This window comes from Canis aureus, chromosome 12, assembly GCF_053574225.1.
Source record: "Canis aureus isolate CA01 chromosome 12, VMU_Caureus_v.1.0, whole genome shotgun sequence".
Taxonomy (NCBI): Eukaryota; Metazoa; Chordata; class Mammalia; order Carnivora; family Canidae; genus Canis; species Canis aureus.
The window spans coordinates 14,842,435-14,855,336 of NC_135622.1; the positions used below are offsets into that span (position 1 = coordinate 14,842,435).

At 55.5% G+C, this 12,902-nt stretch overlaps 1 protein-coding gene and 1 long non-coding RNA gene across 13 annotated transcripts in view; one reads left to right on the top strand and one right to left on the bottom strand.

The window, feature by feature from the left end:
• SFXN5 (sideroflexin 5) overlaps positions 1-12,902 on the bottom strand; it is a 122,683-nt gene that overhangs the window by 14,000 nt on the left and 95,781 nt on the right. For 7 of the 12 annotated variants that reach the window (XM_077842893.1, XM_077842898.1, XM_077842895.1 and 4 more), the window contains 3 exons: positions 12,689-12,804; positions 10,631-10,716; positions 4,411-4,528 (listed from right to left, as the gene is read on the bottom strand). In XM_077842893.1, the coding sequence (XP_077699019.1) occupies positions 4,411-4,528; positions 10,631-10,716; positions 12,689-12,804 (320 nt within the window). The remainder of the gene's footprint in view (positions 1-4,410; positions 4,529-10,630; positions 10,717-12,688; positions 12,805-12,902) is intronic. The other 5 variants (XM_077842900.1, XM_077842899.1, XM_077842902.1 and 2 more) reach the window with 2 other exon arrangements.
• Positions 6,495-9,454, top strand: LOC144280643 (uncharacterized). Its single transcript, XR_013349075.1, has 2 exons — positions 6,495-6,721; positions 9,123-9,454. It is a non-coding gene; the product is annotated as an uncharacterized LOC144280643 (long non-coding RNA).

A 12,902-nucleotide genomic window follows, 5' to 3' on the forward strand; every position in this document is an offset into this window, starting at 1 on the left:
CATGGATCCTCCCAGAAAGGTAGGAGAGCTGGCTGAGGGTGCTGGAATGTTCCTACTGATACATTAGCAGGGAGCCATCTGGGGCTCAGACGTGGGCCTTCTCATTTTATAGTGAGGTAGAGGTGGGCTGGGGAAGGGTATAAAATCCTTCTGTGGGTACAGAAATGACTCATCATTACCAACTTTGGATGTTGGGCAAGGCATGCCTCAGTTTCCTCATTTGTAAACAGGGAATAATATTGGTGCCTCTATTTCATAGGACTGTCATGTTCTGCCCCCCCCCCCCGTTCCTCCTCCCTAAACAAGCAGGCTGCTCTACTTATTGGACCCGAGGGCCATGCCTTTTTGCTCTGGGCTCTGTGCATCCCCGCTTGTGCATTCCTCCCCATAGTCTCCCTCTCCAGGCTCCCACTCCTATCTCGCCGAATATCCAGGGAGGGAAGCTTTCTTTGCTGTTCTCCAGTGGTTTCCCATCCGTGAACTCACTTCTCTGAACACAGAGAAACTTGATTACCATTGCCTCCACTGCTTTGCCTACTGCACCCCCCAGGTGCTAAGTCTCATCAACTCCTGGTTCCCCTTATGGTAGCTCACTCTGCCGAGAGCCCCTCCTCCTTGAAACACTCTTGTCTTTAAGGTCCATGAGGGCACTCCATCAGTGTCTTCCCCCTGCCCCTCTCTGCTCTGGCCTCCTCCTCATACCTTTCCTTCCTCCCACAATGACCTCACCCCTTCCTTGGCCTCAGCTCCCACCGTGCACCAAAGGTTCCACATCTCCAGCCAAAACGTCTCCCCAGAGTCTGAGATACACACACCCAATGGTTTAGGTGACGTCCCTTAAGAGTCACTAATACCTCAGACTTGAAGAGCAGGGGGAGGACTTAACCCGCCAAGGTTTGCGTAGTCACCAGCATGCTGACCAGTCTAGTAGAAGCTTAGCAAGTGGCAGCCAGTATTATTATTTGCAGTTTTCATTTTAAAATTAGCATCACTTTAATAGGCAGGAATACGGGTTTGAAAAGAGCAGGCAAAGCTCTCTCCCAGGAACTGAAGGGAGGACTGAGGTCTCTTTTCTCAACCTCTGGGGTGAGTGGGTTGGAAACTCCACACCAATCACTGTAGGCCAGCCATTCTAGAAACAAGTTCCTAAACTCCATCTCCAAGTCCCCTAATTAATTAATTAGTGTTCCAGCTATTACTCCTGTTGACAACTTTGGTGGCTCTTGGCAAGGATGGGTCAGCCCAAGCAAGTCCAGACTTATTGTGGCAAATCCCACCGGCTTCTGGGATGTGAGACATGATCCCCATACGGCAGGAGCGGTACCTCGTTAGAGAGAATTAATTGAGAGGGTGAATGAGGGGGAATGAGGTCTCTCAGCTAGCTGGCTGATGGCCTTGGTGCCATAGGTCACAGATAGGCCTCAAAACACCTCCATTTGGCCCAGGCTGCCTGCATCCTGGTGGAGCTGATGCAGATGAGGAGGAGGCACATAAGACCAAGTCTCTACCCCCCTCTCTCAGAGAATAGACTTTCATACAGTGCAGACTCTTCCCAGTCTAGAAAAGAGGTTTGGGTTTCAATGAGAGGGACTTTGGTTAGACACTCAGATGAACTAATTTCCATGCCTATTTGAGGTAGGCATGAGGGAAGAGAGAAGCTTGGACCTTGACAGGGAGCCTCTGTGAGGCCAGGCCTGCTTGCTGAGACCACCTCCTGCAGCTACAGCCAGAGGCTTGGGTGGGGGGACTGTGGCCATCTCGCCATTATTTGCCCCAGAGGAACACTGGCCAAAGGCCCACAGCACTCTTAGACCCTCCCCACTACACACACACACACACACACACACAGGGTGGTCCCTAGCTCCCTTCTCTCTCCACTAGCCCACAGCAGGCAAAGTGGTTGAGGGAGGAGAGAAAATCCTGTGGAACAAGCAGATGCAGCATTTCCTGGGAGTTCTGGCCTAGGTGTGGGCCTCTGGGGTTTCCTCTCATATCAGCACCTGCCTTCTGTGACTTTGAGCTGGTGCCTGGGCTGCTCTGGGCCTCCACATCCCCAGCAGAGCCAGGAGGATGGTACACAGGATGACCCCGAGCAAGCCTTCCAACAGGTCAGTCCCCGATTCTGTACTCTGAGGCTTCTCTGCCCTGGGGCCCTCCCAGTGCAGACAGGCAGAGCTATGGGACCTACCTAAAGCTTCTGAACACCGTGGTGCCTCCAGGTGCCTCTGACCCTCGCCCGGAACTGCACACTTAGCCTGACTGTATAGAGAGATGCCGCTGCTTTGGGGAGTGCTGCGCCCTACCCTTCCAAAATGGGGATGCCAAGACCACCAAGCAGTGCCCTCCCTCCCAACCTCACAACGTCCAGGTGATCTGGAGCCCTTGTACCATTCAGAGTCCCCAAATATCAGAAAACAGCTCTTCAGCTTTCGTGGGGGGTGAGATATCCCTGGTTTCATGGCACGGCTGGGCCCTATGGGCATGAGGGCACTCCAGGCTCCCCACCATACTGTGCCTTGGCCCTCCAAGACAGGAGTCCCACCCCATCCTAGTTTCCTCCTAAATCCCTGGGGCTCAGTGGAGGTAAGTTACTCCAAGCCTCACCTCCCAGGACCCCAGGGCCTGGAGGCTGGCTTACCACCTCCTACTTAGGACCTTGGGTCTTCAGCCCCCATGGTCCAGGCCACTCATTTTCACATTTCCAACTTCCCTCCAGGAACCTGCCTCTTCCCCACCCCCACCCCCACCCCCTCTCAGGACTGAGCAGGGTCAGGCCTGCAATCGTAAACTCAGTGGTGCCGGTCTGTGGCCCCAGCTGCCATCTCCCCAGATCTCAGTGACTCCAAATACCACGTTCATTTTTTGACCTCCTTGGGTCTGCCTGTCCATCAAACCTTGCTTTCCCCACTCAGCTTACTTGCGCATCTTCACCCCCACCCCGCTAAGATGCTGGGCCCACTGCTCCTCCTGAGGGCCTACTCCCTGAATGCCCCACCCAGCCCCATGCGACCTGCTGGTTGAACCCTGTGACCCCTGCAGCCCCCAGCACCTCAGATACACAGATTCCGGCCCCACCCACAGACCTGCGTCCTCACTCAGCCACCCTCTCCACCAACCCCTTGCAGGTCTATTTCTATTTTCCCCGGGCACACCAAGGCCTCTGGACAGAGTGGTCAGTCCTGCCACCCCACTTCTTCACCCCTCAGCTGGGTCCACCCCTCAGCTGGAGACGGTTTGCCTTCATTGCCTCAGATACCAACCAATACTTCTCAGCTTCGTGGCATTCCATGTATCAGGAGCATCTGCCCTGTGGATGGCCCATCACCCTCTGACCCCACTTGGCTCTGTCCTTGCCGCCCGGGGCGCTTGTCCCTGAACACCACTCCTCCCCAGGGCCTCTCTGCCACACATTCGCTGGCTTCCATTACTGGTTTTATGCTGGTGGCCTTACTTCTGTCCCTCTAGCCCAGGCCTCTCTCCTGGATTCCAGACCCAAAGCCGACTTCCCACAGGGCAGTCCCATTCGCACATTCCATGGGCTCCTCAAACTTCACGTGTCCACCCAACTCAACACACCATCTTCCCTCAAACTGCCCCTCCTTGCATCTCCATCCTCTTAAGCAGTGCCTACATCTGCCTGGTTGCTCAAAAGCAGAAAGATGGGCGCACACCCTACCAGCTCCCTTCCCCTCCCACCACTCGCAGTTCTTCATAATCCTAACTCTCTCTTAAAGGACCCACTTCTTATTGCCCACTGCCAACAGCCTGGTCCAAGCCGCCACCATCTCTTGCTGGACACCCGCCACCGCCTCCTGATGGCTCCTCCTCCAGAGCTCCAGCCCAGACTCAGAGTCAGGAATCTGCAGTCCTCCATTGCACAGCCCTTCTGAGGGTACCTACGCTCTCTGCTTTGGCTTCCAAGTCTCCAGCTCCACCTGCCCTGGGCCCCCTGGCCTACCCCACTTCACTGTGCTCTCTGCTTATGTTGCGGATTTTCCTCTGCTCTTGGAACGTGCTCTGTGCTGCCTCACCTGAGAACTTTAACCCAGGTGACCCCAGCCCTACCCACTGCCTCTTCCCCCAGGCACTTGGCCAACTCCAGCTCATCCTCCAGGCCCCATGAAATGCTACTTCCCTCTAGGCTGGGTTTGGGGCCCTCTATTGTATCCTCCCACATCCAGCTGGACTCATCTCCTCCTTGTCCTAATCCTTCATCTGCTAGTCGCTGTATAATTGTCATGTTCACTGCTTGGCCCTCAGCTTGGGAGAGGTCAGAGCCTGGACTGACCTGTCTCATCTATGTTTCTAACCTCAGTGCCTAGCTCAGGGCTAAGGAGTTGGCACTGAATAAGTGTTTGTTAATAAACAGCTAAACTGCACCCCTCCCTCTCCTGCCCTCCCCACACTGACCTCTGACATCTGCGGGAAGAGGCTGATGGCCAGCGGCAGGGCCAGGCCGAAAGCTGCCAGGCACACAAGGCTTTGCACAGGGAGGAGGAGCCGGGGGCGTGCCTGCAGGAGAGCCGTCCTGTGGGGAAGACAAGAGACCCGAAGAAGGAGTGAGCTGGCTGCTAGCCACCATGCAGGGCCCCACTCAGTCCCAGGGCCAGGGCACTGTGGTCCTGAGCCAGTGCCAGCCCATAGCTATATAGTTGTGGTGGGATTCCGTCTTTGGGGCCTTCTCCAGTTGGCACCTTTGTCCCCAGGCCCTGCCCTGAAGGACACTGCTGCTTGAACTCTCAACCACTCATTGTAAATGGGTACTTGTGGGGTACTCATCCCACCCTGTGTCCAGCCCTGTGCAAAGAAAAGAAGGCCACGTGTGAGGGAGACAAGAGAGGAGGCTGTAACTGCCCCCTCCCCCACCAGGGAGACATATAGCAGAGAAAGATGGTCCTTGAAGGCAGCACATAATAAAAAACTGAACAAACCAGAATAGAAGTCCAGGGGAGGAGGCAAACAGCACACACAATACTTATACACGCGGGGATACATGCGTGCGCATGCACACACACACACACACACACACAGCTGAGAAGGGATTCCACAGAGAGGATTCCATCCTCTTCTGTGTATGGAAACAGACCACACCCAACTGCCTGGTCCACTTTGATCCAAAAGACAATGAGAAGGGCAGTGACTTGTCCAAGGCCATGGCCAAGTCTGCTGGAGGCAGGCAGGGCTGCGGCCTGGACTCTGGACTCCCTGCCAGTGCTACGGCTCCATGCTGCACCCAGCTCCTGCCTTCAGAACCCTTCGGCAGTGTCATCACCAGTGTGTCACACCTGGCACTCACCCACCCCATGACAAGCCTTGGAGGTGGGATTCCTGGGCAGGAGAAGTGTATGAAAAGTATCCTTCCAGGCCTTGGGCCCCTCTGCTCCATGATTAAAACAGGCTCCCCAGACAGACTGGGGCTGTGCCTGCTGGCAAATATACCTTCACCATGTTGTCCAGCAGAGCTTTACATTTTCTATATCTGGCAGGCCCTTTGGTAGAAACCACCAAGACCTCCTTGGTGAGGCCTGGGGTAGGTGTGCTAGCAGATGGGTGACTGGACTCTTTGCCAGGGGATGCTGGGTGGGCAGTAAATCTGACCTCAATAACTATGTCACCTCCTCACGACTGGGACTGGCTCCTGGTGTGATGAGCATATATAACCAGGCTCTTGTCCTTCTGCTGGAACAGAGCTGGCTGCAGCCACAGGCAGAGGAGAGACCCTTCTGGGGGCAGGGCCTCAGTGTGGGGCAGGGAAACCCCACCCCCCTTCACCTCTCTGGATAAGAATCCTTAGAGCACCTAGCCCTGATCAGGCGGCAAAACTGGGAGCCACAGTTCTCAAATTCACGTGTCCAAGCATCTGCTTAATGCAGACCCCCAAGAGCCCCTCACCCCACTGACATCCCCATTCTGTTGGTACTATAACTGGGAATCTGCATTTCAAACAACCTTCCTGAGTCTTAAACAGGTCATCTCCAGACCACACTTCTGAGAAACCCTGGCCCAGGAAGTTCCTGCTAAGGTACCAATAAAGCTCCAATTACTTGCAAATTCTATGCAAATAAAGGGCCTAGCCTCAATAAGTACTCAGTCACTGTGGGTTATTAGGGCTGTTTTTGCTCTTAGAGCAGAAAGGAGCGAGGACCCTAGTGACGGGCTGTCCTCTAGCCTTTCCCACTGGCCCAGACCCCAAGACCTGCCCAGCTGTTGAATGAAGCCTGAGTTGAGCTACTGGAGGGCAGTTTCACAGGATTAAGAGCAGCAAGGCAAAGGTGCCTAAATCAAGCTCTAACCTATCTGACCTTCCTCTGAGCCTAGTGCCCCCATCATCTCCCTCTCCTCCAGGTGAGCCTCACACCCTCTGTTGACTCAGCCTGAGGCCTGCTGGCTTCCATGGGAATCAGACAGCTGAAATGGGCTCTGAGACCTTTTCAGCTGAGATTGACTTCTCCAGCAGGACAGGGAGGTGGGGTACCCAGAACCTCACTCTCCTGACTTGCTTCCATAGGAGGCCCCCTGCCCTGAAGAGGCTGTGGAGGGCGGGGCTGCCCTCCTGCCCAGTGGCAGTTGACTGTGACCTCAGTCCCCTTAGTCCCCAGTGGGGAATCAGAGGAGGGGGAATGGGACAGGAGAGTGTGAAGTCCCTGGAAGCATAGACTGGAAGGTCAACAAGGCCAAAGAGGGGGATGGGGAGAAAGGCATGAAGCTCCTTCCCTGGCAGGTGAGGTGTGCTCCTGGCAGGGACCCTGGGGCAGCTTCCTTCCACATGGGGCTGTGACCTTGGCACCTCTCTCAGGGGTGGCTGGCTGGAGTCTGCACTGGAAAAATGGTCCAGGAAGCCCCAGGCCTGTTGCTCCTGACTCAGGAAGCAGGCAGCCGCCCCCCCACCCCAGACTTCAGCCAAACAGAAACCCCTGAAGTCCCAGCCCTGAGCCTGGAGGCCCAGAGAGTGAACACAGCAGGATGGGGGGAGGGGAGAGGAGAGGGAAAGGCAGCTGGGGGAGTTGAAATATGCAGATGGAGAGATGTGCGTGTGCGAATGCCTGGAGAAAGGAAAGACCCGGAGCCCAGGGAATGAGGGAGGCTGGGGAGCGGCCTCAGGAACCACTGTGGAGGATGTGGCTTGAACCCCTATCCAGCTGAGACCCCACCTGGCTGGAAGGCGAACTCCAGGGTGAGGGATGCAGAGCTGTGGGGGGAGAGAGCCTCTGCACCTGCCTCTCAGTTGGTGGGATTAGGAGGAGGTTGGATCTCCCAGCCAGGAGACTAAAGCCAGCTTCCTCGTCAGGAGAAGTGGGAGACCTCAGCCCCAGGTAAGGGGCAACAGAGGGAAAGGTGTGTGTGTGTGTGTGTATGTGTGTGTGTGTGTGTGTGTGTGTGTGTGTGCTGGGGGGAGGCACATGCTCAGCGCTCCCTCTGCAGTGGGGGCGGCCACTCCACTCCATCTGACTTTCCCTTTCAGTCTCAGAGACAGGGACACCTGGACATGCTGGGCTCCTCCTACCTCTCTTAATGCTAGCAGGAAACCCAGGGACCTTGTGTCTCAGTGCTCCTCCCTGTGAGGAGGAACTGAGGCCAGAGGCAGGGCAAGCCCAACCCCAGCCTCTGTACCAAACGACAGCTTGTCTCCCCACTGCCGCTTGTCTCCCCACTGCCGTGCATTCCCTCAGCACTTGCAGCAATCTTAGTTTGCACTCCATTAATTTGCAAGTAGGCTGCTTTGTAAGTGTTCTTTTGTCTTTTCCCCTGGCTGTCCTGACTCTCTCACCCGAATGGGCTCCCAGAGGGTGGGAGCAGGCTCGCCCCCCCATCAGCCATCTCAGCAGAGGCCTCTGCCATTGGCACCCCTGCGTGGAAGGCTGCAGGGTGCTTAGCAGAGCCCCTGCAAAGACTCCTGCTGAAGGGTGTGAAATGCAAAGCCCTGGCAAATGAGGAGGTGAAGAGGGCAGTGCCACTGTTCCCCCGGTGAGAAACTGAGGCTGAGGGAGTCTCCTCGACCAGCATAGCCTTAAAGTGCTGGAGTGGGAACCCAGATTTCATTTTCCTACCAGGATCTCAGCCAGCACTGCGACACTGCCCTGCCTCTCCCATCAGTCTTGTGCATCCCTGAACAGATGTGAGGTCAGTAAGTCTTTGAGGGCACAGACTGGGTCTCGATATTGCTGAGGGATCCTGAACTGTGTGGGCTCTTTCTCTTCTTTGGAGACCTGCTCAGGAACTTCAGAAAAGGACTGACCCAATACAGGATGCCTGAACCAAATGTCCAACCTCTGCTAACCTCTGCCTACCTGAAGGCCTCCTTCAGCCTCTGAGCTGAGCCAGCCACATACATGGCAGCCTGGACTCTGGGCAGATCCCAGCCTGGGAGGTTCAGAACCAGAATGATCCCACCCAACTTCCCAAAGCTATTTTATGTCCTCAAACTAACCATCACTCTACTCTACTTTCTGCAAACCCAACTCAGATGGCAAGTGGAAAGGCATCACAGACGTTTTCCCCAGAAAATACCAGGCCCAGGATTCAGTAGCCTTGAAGACAGAAGCCCTCCCTTCTTCATTTGCCTGGTGGTCTCCTCTTGTGCACTCACAGTCACTGGTATTTGGGGAAAGCCTCAGTTCACGAGGCAGCGATGTACACAAGGGGCACCAAAGCAATTCCTCTCCCAGGATCTGTTTGTTTTTGCAACTCCCACACGAGATTGATTTTCTCAAATGCCGGTGCTCAGAATGCCACACCACTGCTCAGGTTTCTCCCACAATTCCCCCTCTTCCATGATGAGGAAGGGATCGAGATATCTCCTTGTCTGGTCTCAGGGCTCCTCATCCATTGGTCTGGCTAGCCTCCTCAATTTCCCACACAGTGGAACCCACAGCCTGCCCAGAAAGCCTGCCTTCCACAGAAATCCTACCGTGCTCTTAGAGTCAGCTGCAATCCTTCTCCCATTCCACCTGGCTGATGGGCCCATAGTGCTCCCTCCCCTCAAGGTCACCTTGGGCCCATTTACATACTGCCCAGCCCCACCTGCAGCTGGCCTGTGTATGGGACAAGCCCGTGTCTCCTACCAAAATACAGGCTTCCTGACACCAGGACCCCAAATCTGCTCCTCCCTTGTCTTCTTGCAGGACAAGACCCAAAGACATGCTGATTATGTGCTCCGATCCGAAGACATGAGGCCCCTCATGTGGTAGGAAGAGCCCAGCTTTGCAGCTGCACTCCTAGGTCACTCCTGGCTCTGTCATTTCCTATCGTATAACTATAGGCAGATGACAGAGCCTCTTTTTGCCTTGCTTTCCTTATCTGTGAGATGGAATTCTTATGCTTACCTTGCCGTGCTGCTGTGATGGTTGAATGAGATCATTTGTTCATCCGACAAACACTAAGCATCTACTCTGTGCCGGGAATTGGGCTAGATGTTGTGCAGGGCAATAAATAAAAAGAATGTACTTGCCTCCAAGGAGATGACCAGACAGGTAGCAGACAACAAGATAGAGTCTCTGATGCTGCTAAGTGCTATGAATAAAAATAAGGCAAGGGAGGGAAGGGGGAGTAGCGGTGCTGTATCTTGATGGGGCGACATTCGGGGCAGGACTCTTTGAGGAGCTGGCATTTGGGCAGAGACCTGGCTGGGAGAGGACTGGCAGGTAGAAGTGCTTACTAAATGTTAGCTGTTACCATAATTCGTACTGCAGCAATAGGAAAGTCCTCAGACTGGGCGGATGAGCCTGCTCCGAGCCCCCGAAGGTGGCCCTAACCTCACCCTTACGCCTTGAGGTGCCCCCTCCCATTCCGGGCCGCCAGGAGAGAGCAAGTGCTCAGCGCCTCCCTTCTACCTGCATGAGCCAGGGGTCTGCACCTCCAGGATTGTATTCATCTTACTGACCCCACCCAGAACGCTTCCCTGCTCCTCGCCAGTCTCCTAGACTTGCCCTCACCCTCAGAGCCTGCCCAAACCTACATGAAGGTCAGCTCTGGCTCCTCCCTCTGTCCCCTTGCCCTGGCAGCAGCCGTTTCTGGCTTCACGATTTAACCTCACGCTCATTAATTTATAGGATCACTCTATCGTTGTTCTTATTATTGTGTTCCCTTACAACATCTTTACAGTCACAACAAACAGGTTTTCTCAGAACATGCTTTGAAGGAAGGCAGGGAGGTTTGTATTATTTGTGTTTTATAAATGGAAAACTGAGGCTCAGTGAGTTAGCGAGTTGCCTTGTGGTTGGATGCCTGAATAGGATGGGTCCTGACCCCAAATCGAGTCTTCCTGCCACAATCCTCATACTTTCCCTTCACAACTGGCCCTGCACTGCACACTAATAGCATACATGCACACGCGCACACGCCCATGTGTGCACACAAACATGCACACCCCAGAACTGTCAGTCCCTCGGGGCAGGGCCAGCACTGTCCATCTGAATATCCTTCGAAGCACCTAGCACAGGATCCTGCATAGTAAAAGCCCATGAATACTCACGGCATGATTCCAGGAGTACTGCCTGGGAGTGTTTGAACAAACTGGGGTAGGGCAGACTGCCAGCTGCTCCCCTGTCCCCTGCCCCGGGCCAGCTGGTTCCCCTTCCCTCTCACCCTCCTCCCCAGTGGTGGCCCCTCTCTCCTGGCTGCCCCAACTCACTTCTCTAGCATGGACATGACGATCGGGGGGAGCACCAGGATGGGCATGGGGAGGACCACTCGCGTCAGCGCCGTCTCCAGCAGGGCCTGAGGGGCAAGCAGAGGCTGTAGTGAGTGGAGCTCCCAGGGTGGGGGGCACAGCCACCTGGCAGTGAACCCCTCTCTGGAGCCCGTAGGTGTGTGCACTGCTGCTAAGCACATCTGGCTGAGTAGAATAATTCATGGAGTTGCTCAGGAAGCCTTATTCCAAACACCAGAAAAAAACCACCCCCATCTTCCCACCAAACAGATTCAAAAAGAGCAGATCCCTGTCACCTGCCACGTGTGGGGGAGGGGTGGCAACACAGAAGTGGCCCCAGGAAGGGGCCTGTGCCCAGGGAGGTGCCTCGACAGCGGGTACAGGGCTGGGGAGGAAGCATATGGAGGACTCGAGATGCTCTAAAAACAAAGCAGGCACTGAGAGGACCAGGGCAAACAGCTGGGGCCTGCTGAGTCGCATGAGGCTCCTGATGCTGAAGGAGGACAGAGATTCTGGGGTTTACTTTTTTTTGACACCCTTAAAGACAAAAATTTGGAAGATCTTGCATCTCCTGGCTCTGGATGAGACCCTTTCTTAGTGATAAGAGGTCGGCTTTGTGAGCAGGACATGCTTCTGCTGAGTGTCTGCTGTGTCTCCATATGGGGTTGCCTGGGTCCTTGCCCAGGGGGTTCCTTCAGGATTCCTGGGGAGTGGGGGCATGGTCAAGGCATGGCTCAGAGGCAGTTCTGCACTCTGATGGTCACCATGGGGAGTTCTTTCAACCCCAGGGGCTCCCGGCCCTCAGGGAAGGCTCAAGGAATGGCTCATAGCTCACAGACCCCAGGAGCCTTCCCCTAGACAGCAAGGGGCTGACCCCGCCAAGCTGAGGGAAGCCCAGGGCTGCAGAGAAGCCTGGGGTTCCCTGCCGCTTGCACCATGAGGAGAGCGCCCATGGTTGGCCTCCCTCTCAGCACGTCAGGTTGGATGGGAGGTTGGGGTCAGGTAGGAAATTGAGGCCAAATCCCCTTCAATGATGGATAGGTTCAGAGTTGAAAATTTCTCCCAGGAACCTGAGTCCTGTATGATCAGCCTCTGGAAGGCTTGGGAGGAGGTTCCTCCAGTCTCCTAATTAGGTGTTGGAATGATGCAGAAAGCAGAAGATGCAGTGCTGGCACTGGCACCCCTGAGCAGCAGCTTTGCCCCTCCTAAGCCTGGGATGGCACTCACTTTCTCTGAGACCAGTGGAGAGGGGAGCACCAGGACAAGAGAAGGGTCTTCCCTCATCAGAGGATTATAGAGAAGGTCTCAATGACAGAGGTGAAGCTTGGGGCCCATCGTGGGAGCTGATGAGGGGCAGTGGCTGGAGCAGAGGGGAATGCTCAGCTACACGCACCTGGCTCCCCATACCAGCACTCAGAGGCCAGAGCAAGACAAGCAGCTCATTACCACTAGGATGAAGGCAGAGAAAGCATGAGGAGACCTAGAATTTTCTAAGAAATTACAGTTGCCGGAGTGGGTGAGGCCGGTGAAATGAGGAGTAAAAGAGGGCCTTCTTGCAGCAAGCTGTTCTTCCCCAGACCCCCACCTCAGCCACCCTCGGTCCCTGGGGAGGTATCATCTGCAGAAGCGCCTATCAGCACAGACCCGAGAGCCACCTGCAGCCACGCTTCCTCTTCTTGCCCAGGAGGCCACAAAGGCCCAGGGAGCAGGGCCCCAGGTCCCAGGGTAGGCGAAAGAAAGCTCTGGGGGGGTCTCCTCTGCCCTTTCCAATTAACAGATCAGAGAAGCCAGGTCCTGAGGGGCTGGGACAAGAGATGGGATGTCTTATAGTGGTGACGATGGATGGAAAGAAGGAGGGATGTGCAAGGATAGGTGTGGCCGGGGCCAGGGCTGGGGGCCCAAATGGGGGGCAGGCTAGGGTCGGGAGTGCAGATCGAGAGGACAAAGCAAAGGCGCTGTGCATAGAGGCCCCTGAGGAACAAAACCCCCTCCCTGTCGCTGGCCTCCCCACTGGCCCCACTGAGACCCCGGATGACCCACGTGTCTGGCTGCAATCTTGGAGGAGCCCACGAGGTTGCCGTCACCATCCAGGACATCGATCCCTTCCTCCAGCTCCCCATACCGCATCAGGACCACGTTGCAGATGTTGGCACTGGCTGGAGGTGGGGGGTGGGGGGCAAAGAGGCAGGAGTGAGAGGTGAGGATGCCATTCCACCTAGTGGAGAAAGCCACTGGGCTGCACCCAGGCCCCCCT